Source organism: Halyomorpha halys, unplaced genomic scaffold (genome assembly GCF_000696795.3).
Source record: "Halyomorpha halys isolate HHAL.00 unplaced genomic scaffold, Hhal_1.1 Scaffold1190.1, whole genome shotgun sequence".
Taxonomy (NCBI): Eukaryota; Metazoa; Arthropoda; class Insecta; order Hemiptera; family Pentatomidae; genus Halyomorpha; species Halyomorpha halys.
In genome coordinates this window covers 96,952-117,308 of record NW_027114895.1, presented here as the reverse complement: position 1 = coordinate 117,308, position 20,357 = coordinate 96,952, and the positions used below count along the sequence as shown (strand labels likewise).

Sequence of the window (20,357 nt, the reverse complement as noted above, 5' to 3'; positions counted from 1 at the left end):
TACTGGAAGATTATTGATTGACCGTGTGTAAAGATGAAAGGAATATGGTCCGGGTGCGGTCAAAAAAACTCAAATAGTAGAAATATACTATTTTAATGAGCCAACGTTTCGCCCCACGTTGCAGGGCTTCTTCAGGGCTAAAAGGCTTCAGGGCTTTTTTGACCGCACCCGGACCATATTCCTTTCATCTTTACACACGGTCAATCAATAATCTTCCATTACTATTTTTTTGTTCTTTTTTGACCGCACCCGGACCATATTCCTTTCATCTTTACACACGGTCAATCAATAATCTTCCATTAAAATTATTACATTTTAAACATCTCGATTTCTGTAACTTTCTCACCTTATTATAATAAATGGAGTAATCAATATTTATTTAACAAGGTTTAGATTCCAAACTCATGCATTGATTTATTTTAACTTCCAATTCCTAACATATTAGTGTCCCTTTATATGGTTTCGAGAGTATGATAAGAATGATATCTGTTTTAAGATCAAACAATGGCATATTGATTTATTTTAACTTTTTGAATTTTTAACATTCATTTCGGCACCTCGTAAAAATATAATAATGGTAAAAAAGACAAACTAATAGAAACATTTAATTGGAAAAATACACTCTTATGACTTCAAGAATAAGAAATAAAAAAATAACAAGGAAAAATACCACACTGCCAAGTAGACTCATTACATAAACTGCTATTTCACTTCATTTTGGGTGGCAGATGAAAATATCATTCTTATCTTTTTTATAAAATTTAGGGCATGAAAAAGATTAATAATTCCTTGTTTATTAATTTCACAAACATCTGTTTCCTGAACTATCAATTGAGAATCCCCTTAGTCAAAGTAAAGGTGTCCTAATAGTGAATATTGAAAGAAAAAGAAATATTTATGTTTTCAATGTTAATTCCATTCTCAAGAACAAAATCACAAAAAGCTAATACAACTATGTCCATAAAAAGGTCCAGAAATACTATGAAACTATGTAATAAATAAAATTGAAGTCTTATTGGTATTTATTTTGTTGAGCACTAGGGAGTGACCACCAATAAAAATACTTATACATTTTTCATTCTCTTTAAATCCCAGAACCGAGTTAGGAGGTTAAAGGAGGGAACAAAGGAGAACATATGTGCTTTGTTCTGGTGTGTCCTGATTATCTTTTAGCCCTAAAATTTCCATTGTGAGGATATATTGGAAAATATTTTATGAATGGGCTAGGGAGTGACCAAAAACTACATGACAGAGGTAAAAAGTGTTTTAGGGATCGATGTGTTCAACCGGTTTCATGTGTTCAATGCACCAAAAAAATGCAGTGCTGAAAAGATTGCAACCATTTATTAAATTTATTATAAAAAAAAAAAAAAAAACTTGTACCTTAAGCTTAGAAATTGTTTTTAAGGAAAAAATCAAGTCAGGTTTGTTTTTAGCATCCTTCAAATATCCTTAAAATCCTTAAATATGAATTTCCATAGAAATCACAAATTAGAATTTTTTTTACTTCTTTTTTTCTGCTGATGTCCCTTGCTTGCGAAAAATATTATTAACTCCTTACAATTTTATCCGATTCCAAGGTAACTTATAACTGTTGGAAAGCAGAATTATTGATCTTTCAACCCACATCAATATATTTTATATTTTGTGCCTTTAGTTTCAATTAAAGAAAAACTTAAACATTTTATTTCTTATATTTGGTTCTAATTTGTTTACGGAAGTCTGATTTGTGTCATTATATGAAGTTTTTAGAGCCCTAAATGACTAGTTTCACATTGATTGGTGGAGTTGTGTTGCAGTTATTGTAATTTTAGAAAATAATTTGAAGGGTCAATATCCAATTCAAGGTTAAAATTTTGAGACAATTTTTTTATTTCTATGAAACTCGTAGTAATAGTATGTTGGGGTGCAGAAAACGAATATCAACTTTATTTGTATCCTAAAAAATATTTTATTTCACTTTTCTAGGTCCGTTGGTCCAAATTGTTTCAATGCTGTGCTCATATAAAAGCATAATTGGTTTGTTTCCTTGTGTAGCATAAGAAAAAAATATTACCGATTGTATTAAATGGATTCAAATTTATACAAAATGATATAAACAAGAAGTCGCTTCAAGTAAAGTAGGCCAGTGTAATTTTAATAAGAAAAATAAAGTCAATTAATTTCAAGTGTCCTCATTTGTATTTTTTTTTTATGCTGACAATAAGCACTGCGGCCTACAAGGCCTATTGTGTGCCATCCAAATTACAACGTTGTAATGTTGTAGCACTACAACATTATAATGAGCTATTAAAGCTTAAGATGTGTAGATTCTAGGAATCTAAGTAAGCTTGAGGAATAGATCAATTCACTCCGCATGGGATCCACCCTCAACATGAACCTCAAACCCACAAATCGGTCACACCAGCATATAATGTGGAATGCACTTTCATCCTCAGCATTGTAGAATCTGCACAAAGGTGACTTGGTAAGCTTGAGATTAAGGTTTATTAAGTCTACAGTGATCTGTGTAGATCCCTGTAATTTTTCTATGAAAATTCCTGTCCAGCCTTAGCAGTTCATCACTTTGGCACCTACGGGGTTCATCTAGGAACAGCTTAGATTTTAGCTGTTTTTTGTTAAGCCAGTAATGCTTGGCTCTTAAGCCATAAGCTGCCTTTATATTACTTTTGGCATAGCACACTCTGGCTCAGGAGTAATAGGAATGGTTTCAGAGCCATTCCTTGCTAATCTGTCTGTATGTTCGTTACCAGGAATACCGCAGTGACCTGGCACCCATTTAATACTGACTTTACTAATGCATGAGAGTTTGTTGAGTGCTACATAGCAGTCTTCAACAACTTTGGACCATGTAAAAGGGTTGTAGTTGTTCAAGCAGGAAAGATGCCATTAGTGCCAGGTGATTAAAATGGTGACAATGAGTTAATCGCTTATTCAATTTCGCCAATAGTTATGATATTACTGGCTTTCTCCCACTTATCTTTACTAGCACTGTAGTTATTTATTGTGAGAGAAATATCATCTTTCTCCAACAGCTCACAATTTGGGAAGTGGAATCTCGCTAATTCACTCAAAGGTTTCTCTTTCATTAGAGGCCATTACATCACCCTTTTTCAGAATATTTAACAGTCCAGCATTGGATTGCTTTGAAGGAATTTTATTTAAGTGGCATGTAGCCGGAATATTGTCAATTTCAAGACAGAACTTTCTCCTAGATTGTCTTTTAGCTTTATGGACAGATTTATGATACTCTGTAGGTGCTTTTTTTTATAGAAATCCCATCTGCCAGATCTTTTAGCAGCATTGAATAACCTTGTACTGAGGATTCTGTGCTTATTGAGTTAATTGTTCCACCAGGAAACATTCCTGTTGTATGTTTGTTTGCAGATGGGATAGCTGTTGTGGTATGAATTCACAATAGCATCCATCCATCAGTGAGTTATTGAGACATTCCAGATGCCAGGTATTATGTATAACTTTTGGACAGCAGCTGGTTAGTTCTATGAGATGCGAGTTGTAGGATTCCCAGTCTGTGCATCTGAGGCTCCTATATGCCACATCGTATCTCATTCTAACAGATAGGTCATATTTGATATATTAATAATCTGAACATGGCTCTTCATTGGAGACAGGTGTTGGGGCTGTCCTATAGTTCGTAGTGTGCATTAGCATCAAGGGCAGCTAGGATCTGTCTCTTCTCACATTCCATGATCTTCTTGAGCTCTGTTGTGGGAGTTGAATCTTCGTAGGGCGGATGTACCAATATAATATACCTTTTCTGAATTCTTTAGTGGGGTGAACCATAATGCTGCAAGATCTCTGGAATAGAGTTGCCAAAGAGGCAGCAGTTTAAATTACTTTCAAAGACAATATAGGCTCTGGGATGCATTAGTACAGACATGATTCTGTACCCAGGCATACCCAAACCTTTCAGCCTGCCTTCGTAAAGGTAAGGTTCTTGTACAAGAATAATATCAATATCTTCACCTCTAATATATTGCTGCAGGACACCAGACACAGCAATAAAATGGTGTAGATTGATGTGCAGCAACTTCATGTTCGAGGTTAATCTTCGACGACTAAGGGATCCGAGCCTCGGGCCAGCAACCAGTAGAGATTTGTCTCCAGGCCCAGCATCCATTGGAACCTGCGAAGGGTCTCCAGTGCTAAGGGTTATTCCTTTCCCAATATCAACATCAGGGAGTAGAGTGGGCAACCAGTCTATAGCGGAATAGTTGCTACAAGTTAGGATGCATCACTTATCCTATAGCCAGCACCACTGAACAGTGGGTGAAACTGTCCAAACTTGCCTAAATTGTCAAGAAGTTGAAGAATTTTCTCGTTTACCCTTTTTTCCCCTTCATTCTCACACCCATTTACCCCCAATTAAGCTTCCATAAAAGGACTTGATAATTTTCATAGAAATCAAAAAATACTGGAAGATTATTGATTGACCGTATATAGATGAATGGAATATGGTCCAGGTGCGGTCCAAAAAACTCAAATAGTAAATGATTATACTATTTTTACTGAGCCAACGTTTCGCACCTCGTTGCAGGGCTAAAAAAGATACAAACACTTGACATAGTTACAAAAAAAAAGAAAAAAACATAAATGGAAAATAACAGGGGTATACAATGAAAAGTAAAATATAATAAGAAATTAAAGGTTGTAAACAGTAAATATTAAAGAAAGTACAAATGAAGAGATGAATAGAGAAAAGAATAAAATCAAATGATGAGACAGAATTCATACCTGTTTTGACGGGAGTCAAAGTCAGAGTGAACCGTTTGTATTGGGAGGAGTGGGGATGGCAGTTAGCATGCCACAATAACGAAAATAATTAACATAATGGGATACAATGTACTTACAATTACAGTTTTTACTTTATTTTTCCTTTGTTTTTCTATCTATGAGTGTTTTTTTTTTAATATTTTTTTTTATTTTTTATAATTTTGTAAATATCTCTTCTCCCCCTCGATTATGTATATTACCATTTATTGTTTACCTAATTTAAATCTTTTTTTTTTACAATGTTTACTTTAAAATTATTTTCATTATTGTGGCATGCTAACTGCCATCCCCACTCCTCCCAATACAAACGGCTCACTCTGACTTTGACTCCCATCAAAACAGGTATGAATTCTGTCTCATCATTTGATTTTATTGTTTATTTTTTTCATCTCTTAATTTGTACTTTCTTTAATATTTCTTCTCTTATCTATCTGTTACTGTTATCCTTTTCATTTACTATTTACAACCTTTAATTTTTCTTATTATATTTTACTTTTCATTGTATGCCCCTGTTATTTTCCACTTATGTTTTTTCTTTTTTTTGTAACTATGTCAAGTGTTTATATCTTTTTTAGCCCTGATGAAGCCCTGCAACGTGGGGTGAAACGTTGGCTCAATAAAAATAGTATAATCATTTACTATTTGAGTTTTTTGGACCGCACCCGGACCATATTCCATTTATCAAATCAAAAAATATTTGACATGGTCAAGATTTCTACATTAGTACCTTCAAATTGCTTTAATAGTGTACTCATATTATAGCTGCCTACCAAATATATTTTTCTAAGCTGACAATGAATACAATAATTTTTTTTTTTTAATTTTAATGCAAATTAGTATTTAAGAGTTTTTAAGGACACTAAAAAGAAAAGACTTTTTTCTTAAATAAAAATTTTCATAGCAATAAAAACATTTTTCTCCAAATTTTTTTAATTTATTTTGGACTGGACCCTTTACTTTATTTTCTAAAATCACAATAACTTAAACACAACCTCGCCAATCTACACGAAACCCCTAGTGGTAATATAGGGTTCTACAAACTTCATAAAACTGAGCTTAAAACTAGTCATGAGGAGTATGTCATAGAGCAATGGCTACACATTTAAACAGATGGTTCTGGATTAGGTATTAACAAGGGGGCTGGAGCATGTATTTACTCAAATTACTTTCAATTATCATATCCTGTCAAACCTGGATGAGATAATTATGATGGAGAAATGCAGGCTATTTACCTTGCAATGGAAGTCACAATTGACAGGGATACGGAATATACTGTAATCTTTAGCAATTCAAGCCATTGAATAGTAGAATCACCCATTGAAGACAAGTGTTGGAACATGGCAGCTATCCTGGCAAAAATAAAAAGGATTTTAGGTATGCAATGTATACCAGATTATGTTGGTATCCATGACTATGAACAGGCTGATAAGTTATCAAAGCTCACTAAAACAAGTTGGCAAAGCTGTCAGCCTGTTAGTCTACGATCTTACAGAATTGTGATATGCTCTTACTAAAAGAATAGAATAAACATAGATATTAAGTCCAAGAGGAAGGTAAGAAGTGGGAGAAGTTTTGAATTAAGCATGATTGAATCCTTGAAAGTTGAGGAAGTTTCTTGTTCCCCCCTAATGACATGAGACAATATGATCTCCAAAAAACACCTCCATTGGATAGGCATAGCAGACTCACTGACTTGCCTTCTATGCAACACTTCTACGGGAACCATATTTTGATGTATATATGCTTAAGAAATATAAAAAAGACGAAAATTAATTTAAAACAAAAGCAACATATATTGGAATGTGAAAGATAGAATGGCATAATAGCATAGGAAAAAAAAACTTCATAAAATGACACAAATCATACCTGTATAAAAAAATTAGAACTAGAGTTAAAAATAATATGTACGAGAGGTTTTCCTTCATATGAAACTAACTTTACTCTCTTACAAAGGTACAAAATCTATAAGGTGGGGACGAAGGAGTGGAAATTCACAATTTTAACATTAGTAGTAACATTAGTTTTGGATAAAATTGTAAGGAGTTATGAATATTTTTGAATAAGGACATTGAGAAAAATCAAATTTGAGGATTTTTAAGGAAACTAAAAACTAATCTGACCTGTTTTTTCTTTTAAAAAAAAAATTGCCTACTTAATCAGGAATGTCTTTTGGTTTTTTAATTATCTTTTTTTTTATACATTGAAATTCATTTAATACAACTAGCAGTCTTTTTTTCTATTTCAAAATGAAAAAAAAATCAATTGGTATATATTAACCATTAAATCCATGCAGAGCAAAAGTAAGTTGAAAATGATCAAATAAATAATTGCTATAATTATATAATTTTTTTTCTTGGCTTCAAGGACACATTGGCAAGAGTTCTCAGACTATGTGTCAATATTTTTCAGCCTAGTATCACCAAAAAAAAGGTTACATCAAAATCGGTGTTCTTGTGTCCAAAGCCTTCTCCTTTAAGCCAAATAATTTTATCATTCACTTAAGATGAGTCACAAGAAGGTCCAACAACATATATTAGTGAAAGCTTATTGGTAGAATTGTTTTATCCTTTAGTTTTTCTGATGTTTGATTGTTAGGTGAAGGGATTTAACAAGTAAATTCAATATCTGTGGACTTAGGCAAGTTCGGAACTACTGGACCTGAAGCCTTCTAAATATACCATTTCAAATAAAATTAATTTTTGGAATTACAATGTGATGGTCTAATTTATTATTTTTTTTATGTAGGGATAGTCGTATAAATATTTTATTTCTGAACAACCAAAATTACAAATTACCAGTATGTTATTTAAATAGTATAGACTTACATATACATTTTCATCCTCTATATTGCAGTCAGAATGTCGATCCAGAGTACCTTCTCCATGATATTCTATCATGAAGAATCTGTTGATTTTCTTTCTGATAGGTAAAAATGATTTTCCATCCAAATTAACATCTTTGATTCCACCAATATGGAGTAATGTAGGAGCTATATCTGGAAGGATCACTGGATCAGAGACAGATAAGTTTTTTGGTAACCCAGGCCCACGCACTAATAACGGTACACGTATATCAAATTCGTATAATTGTCTTTTGTCCCAAGTAAGAGAGAATTGGCCAAGATGGAAAGCATTGTCAGAGGTATAGAGAATATATGTATTGTTCAATTCTTTAATTATATCCAACTGTTTTACGACTGACTCAACTAAATCATCAACAGATAATAAAGTTTCCCACCGTCTAGCATACATTTCATCCAGGAGCTTTATTGTATGCATGGGTAATGGTGATGGTTTCATCTGAAGTAACCAATGTTTATTCTAGAATGGAAAAAAAAACATTTTAAAGCAGATATAAATTAAAGCTATCTAAATAATGAACAAAAACGTTTTGTAACAATGAAGCATAGATGATTTTTATTAAATATTGAGAAAGAAAGAAAGATCTCATTACTAACAACACTGTTACTTACATTATTATTTTTAAAATTGAATTGAATATTTCTTGGAACTTTTACTCCTTCAAAGAATCCTGCATACTTTGCCTCTGGTGTAAATGGATGGTGGGGGGCTGGAGGAGCTATCACCATCAAAAAAGGATATGATGAGTTTTCTTGTTTTTTGACGAACCCACGAGCATAAGATTGCTGAAAATTATGAAATACACCCTAACTCAAACAAACACCAGGGAAACTTTATGAAGTTTACTAAATGTTTATCACATATATCAAATATTTGAAGTTCAATGTGATAATAAAAAGGAAAACAAACTAATTCTTTACCCATAACGAGTCATAAGACATGTAATTAAATTTTGAACTGTTTAATTGACTCATTTTGGTGGGTATATAAACGTGAAATCGTCCAAGCCTCTTTATCACCATTTTTGTAATAATACTCTTTAAATTACAATACAAAAATTCATTTTGACTCAACATAACTCATTCAGGGTAAACCTCACTGTTTTAGTTCATTTTATGCCCACCACACTGCACTTCAAAATTAGGAAAATATACTTCTAATTTTTTTTTTCCAAACATGAATGTCTAATTTTGTCCTACAAATAGAAACTTACTCCTTTTCAAATAAAATTGGTTATAACAATGTTTAAAGATACTAGTATATCAAATAAAGGTATTAAAAACAATTAAATAGAGTTATAGAATTGGAATTAAACAAAAAAAAAAAGTGTACAGCGTTAGGAGGAGGCAGAAATTGATCGGAACAAACATTCACTCCATCATTAGCCTACCAAGTGGAAATAATTTAGTATATTGGTACGTTTATTACTCTTTGACAGGAGATAATGAATAGAGCAAGAAAGGCAAATGGTGGCTTCCAAATACCTTCTAAACTGATTGGCAGGCAAGAGGTGAGCAAAGAGACAAAGCTACGCTTATTCAAGTGGATATTCTTGCCTGTTCTTCTCTATGGGTCAGAAAGTTGGACGGTTCTGAAGAAACATGCAAGCTAAGTCACTGCTACTAAAATGAGGTACCTCAGAAAAGTAGCAGGTAATACCAGATGGGACTGTAAGGAATAACAGCATACATGCCAAATTGGGAGTAAGTTCTGTTATTGAAGTCTTTGAGAAGCGACAGATGAAATGGTTCAGCCATATTTGTAGGCTGGGATATAACCCAAAAGCCCATTGGCTGATGGATGCAAGATCAATAGGAAAGTGCCTAGTCAGTAGACCAAGAGCCACCTATAATGAATACATAGACAGATGGATCAAATTCGAATAATGGCTAGGAATAGAGATGCTCCAAGAAATGGACTGAGGCTACTCCACGTCTAACAGTACTGAGGAGGTAGAGAAAGAAGAGGTATGTTTATTCAAAACAACCCTAAAACTTTCATAAATTATTCATTCTTTGCTCAATATCTAGGAAACTACCTGCCCTACAAAAGAAAATTATGCAGATCTTTTTAAAGTAGAGCAAATTTAAGCCCTTATAGAGCTCCATATGTTTAGCAATGGCTGAGACATATTTTTTTCAGAAAAATGTATTTCTTTTTTTAAAATGAGAATTAACCTAACTACTCAACATCTTGGAAACTAATAATAGCACAAAAAGATTTTACACACCACTTTTTAAAGGACAGTAAAGTTAATAATATTTGAGTCATAATAAAGCTCTGTATGCTTATAATGCCTAAAATAAGTTTTTGAAAACGAGAAATCACCATTTTTTGGTGTTATTCTGGCAAAAATGGAAACTGCTATTCATACAAAGATTATAACAAACTATTTCAAATGAAATTTAAATTGTTTCATTTTAAGCACTAATAGAGTGAGCGACCATCTTATCCTCATTTTTATTAAACAGTTTTTGCTTTATCCTAAGGCATATAGACTATCTCATAGACCAATGGTAAGGGTCATTACACTTTTATTCAAAAGAAAATGTTGATTCTAACTCCATTCCTATAAACTTAAGTATGTGACATAGCTCCCAGGTACAGAACTGTTTTGCTTTATTCAGAGGAATAGATAACTATATTTTATACTATTTGAAAAGTAAGTTAAATCCATTTAAAAAGATATTAAGTAAACTTTTATTTGGAAGAAAACTTTTATTCAAACTGCCCTACTGTAAAATTAGGGAAATACGGCACTGTTTCTTTATAACAGATATATTTCTGTACCTCAGTGAAAAAGAAATTTTATCAGAAATAAATTTTAGAATAATTAAATTGAAGGGTTATGATAACTTCACCATAATTATTCAATCCAGGAAAAAACAAATTCATTAATTATTGAATATGTAGGTATGAATATTTTAAATAAGTTTTATAAGAAATTATTTTTTATATAAATAAAATATAAATGAATAAAATTTCATTTGCGATAGTTGTACAAAAATAATATAAATATTTCATTTGTATAAATATTATATTCGAGTTATGGCCGTCAAAAAGGATCTAAAGATTTGAGAGGGAAGTTTATTCTGGAAATGCTATATGAGCCCTTCTCTGTTGGCTTTTTTTCCGGGTAAATCACACCAACTTAAATCAACGTTCATTTACTTTTTATGGTATGTAAACAATCAAAACAATGTTTGTTTTATTAAAAATAAATAAATGATTTGCAACCCCTGTATAAGACATTTTTCCTCTAAAAAAAAATTATAGTTTGCAAAATTAAAGTTCAAGGAAGTGAAAGATTTCCTCCGATTGGTCAATAAAGAAAAAAAATCCTATACAAACAAACTAAAATCTTGTAAAGATAAAGAGGGTAACTTGTCTGCGGTTCTTGTATATTTAACCATGGAGAAGAAGGTATGGGTAAAGAAGTAAGAACCCAAGAAGAAGAAGAAATAAGCCAGCTGCATGACCCAGAATTGACATTGAGCCCCCTGATAAAGATGAGGTTTCTGATGCTATTAGCAAACTAAAAAACAATTTCTGCATGGATTTGAATGTTGGACAACATCTAAGGCTACTGAAAAGAACTCTTGATCTTCGAAAGAAAATTTCTGAGCCAAATAATTTTAAGAACGGAAAAGACAAATTAACTTGGAGCTATACAATGACTTTTGAGAACTTGATGTATAAAAAAAGAAGCTGAGATGTTTAAGATACGCACCAGATCAGCGAATGGAAAAATGCTGCTAACACAGCAAATTTATGGAACCAGGAATTGATTCCATATTCCAGTATTCCAGGAGGAAAGGGATACTGAAATTGAGATGATCAGATGGTGTGACAGGAGATGCTGAAAATATCCTGGAAGTCCGGAACTAGTTGGCGGCAGCTAGACTATTGGAGGAAGCGATTAGAGGAGACCAAGACCTGTAACCAGGTTGTTGAGCCGTAAATAAAAATAAATAAATAAAAGTTAAAAGTTCAATTAATCAATCAACTTTTGTTATAAAATAAATAGCATTACATATTCTATTATAATGAAATTATCAAATCAACAAAAAAAGAATTTCATTTCAATTCACTCTTTTCAAACAAATAAGGATGTAAATTTCGCACAAGTTTGTCACCATCTATTGAAAAACAGTTTCAGTAAAAATTGGTGAAGTGTAGCCTCAATAATCAAGCAACATTAGCACAAGTATAACATTAGATTAATTCTATATACAAATTGCAGGAAATAATAAAATTGAGTTTGAATCATACTTGTTTATTCATAGGTAGCTCAATTCATGCATTTTCTTTCAAAAACAATGTTGAGCATTTAAACAATTGACACAATACATTTATATCAAGAAATGAAGGCACAAAACAAATGTAGCACAAAAGAATTTTAGGCGATTTCAAATTTATAAAATGTAATCAAGAAAAATTAAAGACAAAACTTTTCATTTTAAAGAACTTCTGTCATTTTTTAATAGAGAATTGTATTGTTTGGTTTTATTGCTTTTGGCTTTAAGTTAGAAAACCACCCACAATCAATGTTAGTAATTCATAATTTTTTATTTTAACTTGAATGTATCTCCAAATTCTCTAATTTTGATTTAAAAGAATCTTTTACATGTAATTTTTTTGTTTAGTTTTGGAAAATTGTATTAATTATTAATCACAAACAAGCATATTTATAATACTTGAAATAAAATATCCTATATACCACTGAATCCATTTAATTCAATTCCAGGCTATGAATTACCTGAAGTGACTGGTTAAGTGTTTTTTACTTACAATTACATTTCTTTTTGGTAGTAATTATACTTATATAACTATATATTAGTTTAAGGTTTTTTTAACTAAAAAAAAAACAACAATAAAAAAAAACATGGGCCAACACATGCTTTACAACTAAATACTTACAATTACACGTGTTAAATAATTACTTGAAAAATATTTCTTTTTCCCATTGACTGATAAAGTATAATTAAAATATTTTGAGTTGCCTATTAAACCAATCCAAGTATCCCAACCAGGCGGAACATGGCTGGCTCCACCAGCATTTTTGTTCCCATACTGCAAAATTAAGAATGCTTAATGAAGAAATTCAATACAAAAAAACAGCCAATGAATTGGGGAAAGAGTATTAATAACATATTATCTACATATACATACATAGTAACTATGGTGTATTTTTAGATACAAATTATTTGAATATATAATATTTTTAGATACAATTTGATAGCTTATTAGACAGGTTTTATTTTATAATCTTATAGCTTGTTTGAGACAGGTTTTAACATAAATTAAGTGATATCAGTGTTAAGATCATTTGCAATTAAAAGTATTTATATTTAAATAAAATAATTAGGTTAATTTGACAAATTATATTAGACCTGGGCAGAATAACCTGCAAAGCTAAAATAGTTGGATGTGAGTAAAGTAAAGATTGTCCTTAATGATGGCCATGTTGACCAAAACCTTGGACATTTTAAGTATTAATAAAGAGTGTTGAGACTTAATAGGACATAATTTATTTTTATTTGAAAGAATGTATTTAAAAAACAGCAGAAGAAATATAATGAACTAATATTTAATATTTTAGTAACATTTTATGAACAGGTTGAGCACCATGGGACTGGCTCGGTGAAAATTTTAAATTTCTGAGAAGCGCCAACATTTTTTTTACTTTTACTTATCTATACACGAAATATGTAGTAAGGAAAATTATTACGACTGTGAGGAATTTCAAATTCCAGTTTTCAATGGAAATAACCAAGTCTCGCAAAATGGTCTGTGTGTGTGTCTATGCATGTTTGTATATATATGAACAGTCTAGCTCAAAAAAAGTTATACAAAACTGAAATTACATACTTGAGGTAGGTACTATAAATGTCTAGTATGTGACAGAAATTTTTTCGCGAAGACTAACTAAATCAGAACTGCATCATTCAACATCGATTTTACACTTTTTTCACTATTATCAACAAAAAGGTTCAATTGATATTAAATAAATTTGCCATGTGAAAGTGTAATCAAGTGGTCTTTAATATAACTAGGTCATATCATCACTTCAATAGTTTTACAAAGCTTAAATACTCAATTTTCTAAAAATCTTTCTTCAAGTATCTTTAATTTTGTTTATTTCAAATAATTAAGCATCTTTTATAACTTGTATTCATGGTTGTCATACTTTTTGGACTTTCATGAAAACAACCATGGAAACACAAAAATGTAATACTAGTATTTTTTTAAACAAATAATAAATATAAATATAGAAAGGAGAAGTACTGCCATAGTGAATAACAAACAAGTCAAATTTGAAACAAGTGATGATTTCAATTCAAAGCAGAGTGAAAGTTGTGTGATGTGTGCAACATACTATATAATCAAAGTATATACACAAACACGCAATATTATAACAGTCTAAAGTATAGTATTATACTGAAAATATTATATTAGTATCATCAATCCCTAGTTAGAAAGAAGTAACTGCCTTCTTAATACGGATAGGAGTATCTTAAGATGGGTGACAGGTCTATACACGGGACACTATCAGCTAAAAAAGCATCTCTATGAGACTGATAGAGTCCCCTATCTGCAGGTTCAGCAGGAAGGAGGAAGAGACTGCTTACCACATCATTTGCAAATGTGATGCAGTGGCAAGAACACGATTGGTAAGGATCGTATCTTGGATCCCAAACTTTGCGAAATAGTGGATCCTTATACAGTGTCCAGATTTGCAAAGGTAATTGGCCTGTTTTGAGCAGAGGAGGGACGGCGTACAATAGGCCCTCTGCCGCCGCGGTGCTTCTTGGCCGGAAAAAAAAAAATATATATAAAGATTTCATAGTGTTGATAAGGTTAAGTTATAGAGGTGAAAAAATAAGAAATTCTAGAGGATTCTCAGCTAAGTTTTATAAAGTATTGCAGAGGATCAGAACAGTCCCGTGGAAAGGAACAAAAGTTTTATGGTAATATTCGGGCAATCATCTGGGACCGTAATGGGCACCTGATAAAGTTTAGATTTATGGTTCAGAAATGCCTTGGTGCTCAATATGTACATAAAAAAAAGTAAATAATATCTTAACTAACATCAAATAAAATTATTTGATTTAATAATAATTAGTATTAATAGAAAATATATATAACCAATGTTGATACTGCATGAAACCTAAACTCTCTAATTTTTCAAACCTAATAAAGGGGAAAATTCATTTCTTTTATTTAAATTAAATTTATTTTTAATATTAAAAAATTTAAGATAAAATTAAATTTTATTATATATTTATTACTTTGAGAATTACTCAATAAAGTGAAGGTTTATCAACACCAAAAGAGGTCTTACACAACTGTGGATGTATGTGTGTGTTCTTAATTTTACATTTCTTCACCTGGTTTAAGTATTTTCCAGCATAAAATGTATTATATCCATTTTCTTTTAAACGAACGGCAAAAGTTTCTTTTTCAAGATATTTTTGCCATTTTATAGCTGAACATCCACCTTCAATAGAATTATTGAAGACATTATGGTTATGTTGATATAAACCACTTAATAAAGTAGATCTACTAGGGCAACATATAGGTGTGGTGGCAAACTGTTAAACATTAAAAACCAATATCATTAATAACAATTAAAATATAGATAAAAACAAAATGAAATAAAAATAAATAGTTAACAAATAAATTTACCTACAGCATTGGTAAAATCTATTCCTTCATTCTTTATTAATTTCTTTGTTTTAGTCATAGGAGCCTAGAAAACAAAATATTTTGATTAAAAAAAACAAAACAATAATTGATCTCAGAAAGGTTTTAAAGATAAAAATGGTGGGAATACAAAATGTAGACAAATAAACGCAAGCTTAATTGACAATGAATGAGCACATGTAAATTATAACAATATAACACAGTGAGAGGTAACTTTAATAAACTCCAACTTAAGTGTTGCCAGCAAGGGCTGCCACACAATTCTCTCCCTTCGAGACACAAAAGTCACTTAAAGAAAGCAGGAAACTGCTTCATGTTACGTATGCAGGCTTGTCAGTAGCATACAACTTCAGAGAAGCAGATGCAGGGTATAAGGAAGGTTCCCCTCAGAGTTTTCTTGCCTATAAATGAGGGTTTCAATTAGCCTCTTGGTACAGTGACACATTTGTTTTTTATCCAGATATTGATGGTTTTTGAAGATTGCTTCACCACTTAATAAGGTTATTATAGTGGCAAACACACTCTCTCTGAGTGCAAGTACACATGAGACCATGTTCGTAGCTAAGGGTGGGTAAATGTAGGTTTACTTGTGTGCTAGGATGTATGGCTCAGTAAGAGGTTGGAAAAAATATCACTCATTTGCTGCATGAATTGGTGGGTTGGTGCTGGGGCTGTCCGTGGCTCAGGTCTTAGCAGTCCAGGAACTGGGACGACGCTAGTTAAAACCGGCCAGGGGGTTGACTTTTATTCATTTCTGTGGCGGTCCCACGAAATGAAAACTTGACCCCTCTATGGTCAGAATAGGTTGGTTACCTCTAGATAACCCCCCGTGTATATCAGAAATGACCAAGGTAAAAAAAAGGAGGGTTGGTGCCGTGTTTAATAAGAAAATTGCAACCTTGATCAGTTATTAGGATGACAAGGGTTCCAAATCTCAAGACCCAGCCTTCAAAGGTTTTAGCAGAGGTTTCAGCACTGATATCTCCCAGCCATCAACTGTAATGGTCAATGTACTTTAATAAATAAGTGCCTTTTGATGGTGACAGAGGGCCAACTACATCTATGTGAACATGCATGAAACATTCATTAGGTGTTTTGAATTGAAAGGGCATGACTCATGGCAACTGATCTTAGAAGATTGACAATCATGACATTACCGAACCCCTTGTTTGATCTCTAACTGCATAAAAGACCTAATCTCCAGTGTTGCCATCAAGGACCTCCACAATACCATGAATATGTATGAACTCTCTGAATTTTATTATAGATTAAAAAAAATTGTATGAGATATTAGCTGTAAGAGGAAGGACGACGACTTTCCTTCCTTTTCAGACAATCCTTCATGATGTGTTCCTCACCCCTACACTATCTGCCATGTAAGTGTCTTCACACACCTGTTCTCTCCAGTTGTAAGCATAAGACATCCTCCAAGTCTTCTGCTCCCCTAGCAGTACACTTCAGACCCAGTCGGGTACCTTCCTCTTAGCAAGGCTCTCTTTCACACCTCTGTCCTGCAATACTTCAGGGTATTGAAAGAGTTCATCACTCATTCTGTTTTCACTACAACAGTTCGAACCTTGGTTAGTATAACAATCTCTGCAGCCACTGCCATGTCCTCCAGTACTTCCTCAAATGGAAGTTCCTTCCTTATGTTCCACCCTACAAGACCCTTGATCGTCGCATATGCAGAAGCCTCCTCAGGATGAAAGTTGATAGGGTGGCTTGCCAGTTGACTCCATATTTCCAACAATCCAATATAAAGAGGAAAGAGAGAATTTAATGTACAGAGCAAGCAAAAATTAAAATCAGTAAGAAGATAAAAATAAAATCAATCATGAAAAACATTTAAACCTCAATTTGTCAGCAAATAGTAACCAACAATGATATGATTAATTCCTGATCTTTCTCATATAAGTAATTATATTAGTATAAACAAAATAAAACAAGGTTAAACTTCTAAACTAAAAAATTTCAAGATTCATTGGTGTGTTATTCCTTCTCTGATGCATATACTTCTGGATGACCCCCTAACTTTCTTGATACTGCTTCCACATGAATAAATACCTAAAGGTGGTGGAGCTTATTGTCTTTGTTTATTCTTATTTGTTATTAAGCAGCATAAGTTACATGATACATCCAAACTATAATTTTGTTTTATTCTTATTTTCATTACTAAGCATCGTATGTTCTGTAATTTGTACGGACTATATTTTTAATTCATCTTTTCAAATATGTATAGATACACATATATCATCAGGTATCTACTGGTTTTTATGTTATTTTTTATTTTCTTATTTATTATAAATCAGTATAACTTACATAGTATATACAAACAACACTTTTAATTCATCACTTTAAATACATACATACATATGCACAGGCATCGTGAATATATGGTTGATTTTGTGAGCCTTATATGTGAGCGATATATATATACATTTCATTAAGATTTTACAATCATTGGATAACTTAAAAAAAAAAAAAAAAAGGATATAGGTAATCTACAAATAATTAAACAAAATTCAGCATAATTTACCACAAAATTAAAGTAGTTTTTTTCAGTTAATAAACAAATGATAGGTATAAATCACTCAAATTTACAGGTTCCACAAAGGCAATATAATTTTTAAAAAACTTCTCAATTTATTTGTGTAAATTGAATATTATAATAAATAATTCAACTTAGATTACTATGGTACTCAAATATCAAAAGACTGACTATTTGTGTACAAAAAACCTCGAGCAGCGAGAAATAAAAAACATTTAAACATTCTACTTAAACTATTATAATTACTAGTTAAATTATATCAAAGTTGTAGGTAAATTTTCAACCCAATACTGCAAGCAATAACAGCATTAACACAGTAAATCATTTACTAACATAAGTACTCTAAAAAGAGGAGAATAATGCATCACATCCCGCCAATAAGACTCACCATGCCATTAAGAACATAGTCTTGATCATCAGTTACAAAAAGAACTATGTTAGGTAATTTTTCAGTATACATCCCTATAGGATATAAGAAAACAATCAATATTTGAAGAGTGTATATCATTCTAGTAGTATAATTAAAACTGGGAAATAAAAGTAGAAATCATAAACAAAATTGAAAATATTAAAAATTCAATAGAGGAATAGTAACATCAAAAGATTAATGTCATCAATGAGATAATAATTTGAATATAAAATGAAAAAAATATTTTCATATGTATCCAGCAATAACAGCAATCCTAAAATATTTAGATCACAAAATCATCAAGCAACGATGATTTTAGAATCCAAACAGAGTTAATCTCTTAAATTCTTTACAATTTTAATTTAACAATGTCTGCTACTATTTACTAAAAATGCGCGCAAACAAATAAGTATAATCACTAATGCACCATCTCTAAACAAAGCTGCCTTTACTAGTTATAATTCTAATATTGAACCATGTAGATACGAGTGCCAAGTTAGAGAAGTTCATAATACTATACCTTCAAAGGAGACGTCCATTACAGCTTTTATTAGCTGGGTATTTTTGAACAGAGTTTGCTAATGAAAGTATAAAAGTGTTTGTTGTAAATAGAACTCTATGAAGCGGGGTATAGATATTCGACTATTTCAAATATCTGCTGTAGAGTTGTATTTAGCATATAGAATGAGGACGTAACAAGCAGTCTCATAAAATGTAAATTATATAATTCTATGTGTATGCTGGGTAAGGTAAAAGGTTTGCCTCCACTCTGTCTTTGCGTAAAGAAACGTGTGACGAAACAGGAAGTTTTATACTCTACAAGTGATCCTGGAAACCCTCAAAGTAAAACTTAATCACACCGTCCTCATCTTATTTTCAGCCCTGTTTAGAATACCCATTAAGAAAACTACCGTTTCCTCCAATATTTTCTTTTATTATAACTGGCAATTAATCTATTTATGCACATGAGCAAGTGAACCCCCTACATTGTAAAAGAATAATTCATTTATTTTATAGCACTAAAACCAAATAACAAATATTTATATCTTCAGTATAGGACTCCAATGGGAGTCCTAGGCCAAAAAAAAAAAATATTTATTTGAGATTAAGTATATCAACTGAAATGGGAGGCCTTCATTTTGGTACATGCTACCTGCATAGTTTCAGCACTGCACGCACGGAATTGGCCAGTTGTGTACGGAGGGGTTTTGCTGCGCAGTGAAGTTGGTATGGGGTGCTGTAATCAACGTGTGTACATTTCAGTTGTGTTCCTAGTGTATTGAAGCAGTGTTGTTCGATTGAAAGAATTTCTTACACCTGGAAATTTAGCATACAGAGAAAGTGAAGCGAAAAATAGGGAAGTTGACCACGCCATAGTAGCTCAAGTTAATAGGAATACCCGTCATTGTACTTTAAAATGAAATAGAATTCAGGATAATTGGCTTCTCCACCACGCCCTAAAGGGCTGAAAAAACTATTAGTCAACAAAGTTTCACCCCATTTTGCAGTGCTTCGTCAGGGCTAAATGAAAACAAGATACAAACATTATGAAATATGATAAGACTATGAGATTACACATAGAAATTTATATAAAAAATGAACTAAGTAAATTAAATCGGGTTAACTTACAAAACTTAAATTAATTATAACTTGTATCATATCTTAGCACGTCGATTGTTGTACAAACTCCGCCAAAGAAGAAGGTTGTATTATTGTCTTTTTAAATACAGATTGGTTAGACCACCTCGGTTCGGTTGCATTCTTATACTTTCTGGATAGTATTCGGTTTTCCATCTAAGACTGGCAGCTAAACTCTTTCCCACCACTCTAACATCGATAAGAAAAATTGTGAATTTTAATTTTTTAGAATTTCAAATGTATAAATATTTATTCCTTATATATTTTTAAAATCCTTCTATTTAGACAATACCCAACTACCATAAATGTTGATATCAATTGCTGGAGGTCCTTCTTCTTTAACCACAAGCCTTACGGTGTCGGGGCAGCCTAGTTTCATTTGTTAAATACTTCCTTATCC

General features: G+C 32.0%; 1 protein-coding gene across 2 annotated transcripts in view; it reads right to left on the bottom strand.

Annotated features, from left to right (window-relative positions):
* The window catches only part of LOC106688741 (N-acetylglucosamine-6-sulfatase), a 24,590-nt gene extending 5,840 nt beyond the window's left edge, over positions 1-18,750 (bottom strand). Inside the window, exons 1-6 of one of the 2 annotated variants that reach the window (XM_014433330.3) lie at positions 18,299-18,750; positions 15,349-15,408; positions 15,047-15,250; positions 12,576-12,728; positions 8,267-8,440; positions 7,620-8,114 (exon numbers count right to left, since the gene is read on the bottom strand). In XM_014433330.3, coding sequence (XP_014288816.1) covers positions 7,620-8,114; positions 8,267-8,440; positions 12,576-12,728; positions 15,047-15,250; positions 15,349-15,408; positions 18,299-18,418 — 1,206 coding nt within the window. In that variant the 5' untranslated portion in view covers positions 18,419-18,750. The remainder of the gene's footprint in view (positions 1-7,619; positions 8,115-8,266; positions 8,441-12,575; positions 12,729-15,046; positions 15,251-15,348; positions 15,409-18,298) is intronic. The other variant, XM_067052006.1, reaches the window with a different exon arrangement.
* Between the last annotated feature and the right edge of the window lie 1,607 nt (positions 18,751-20,357).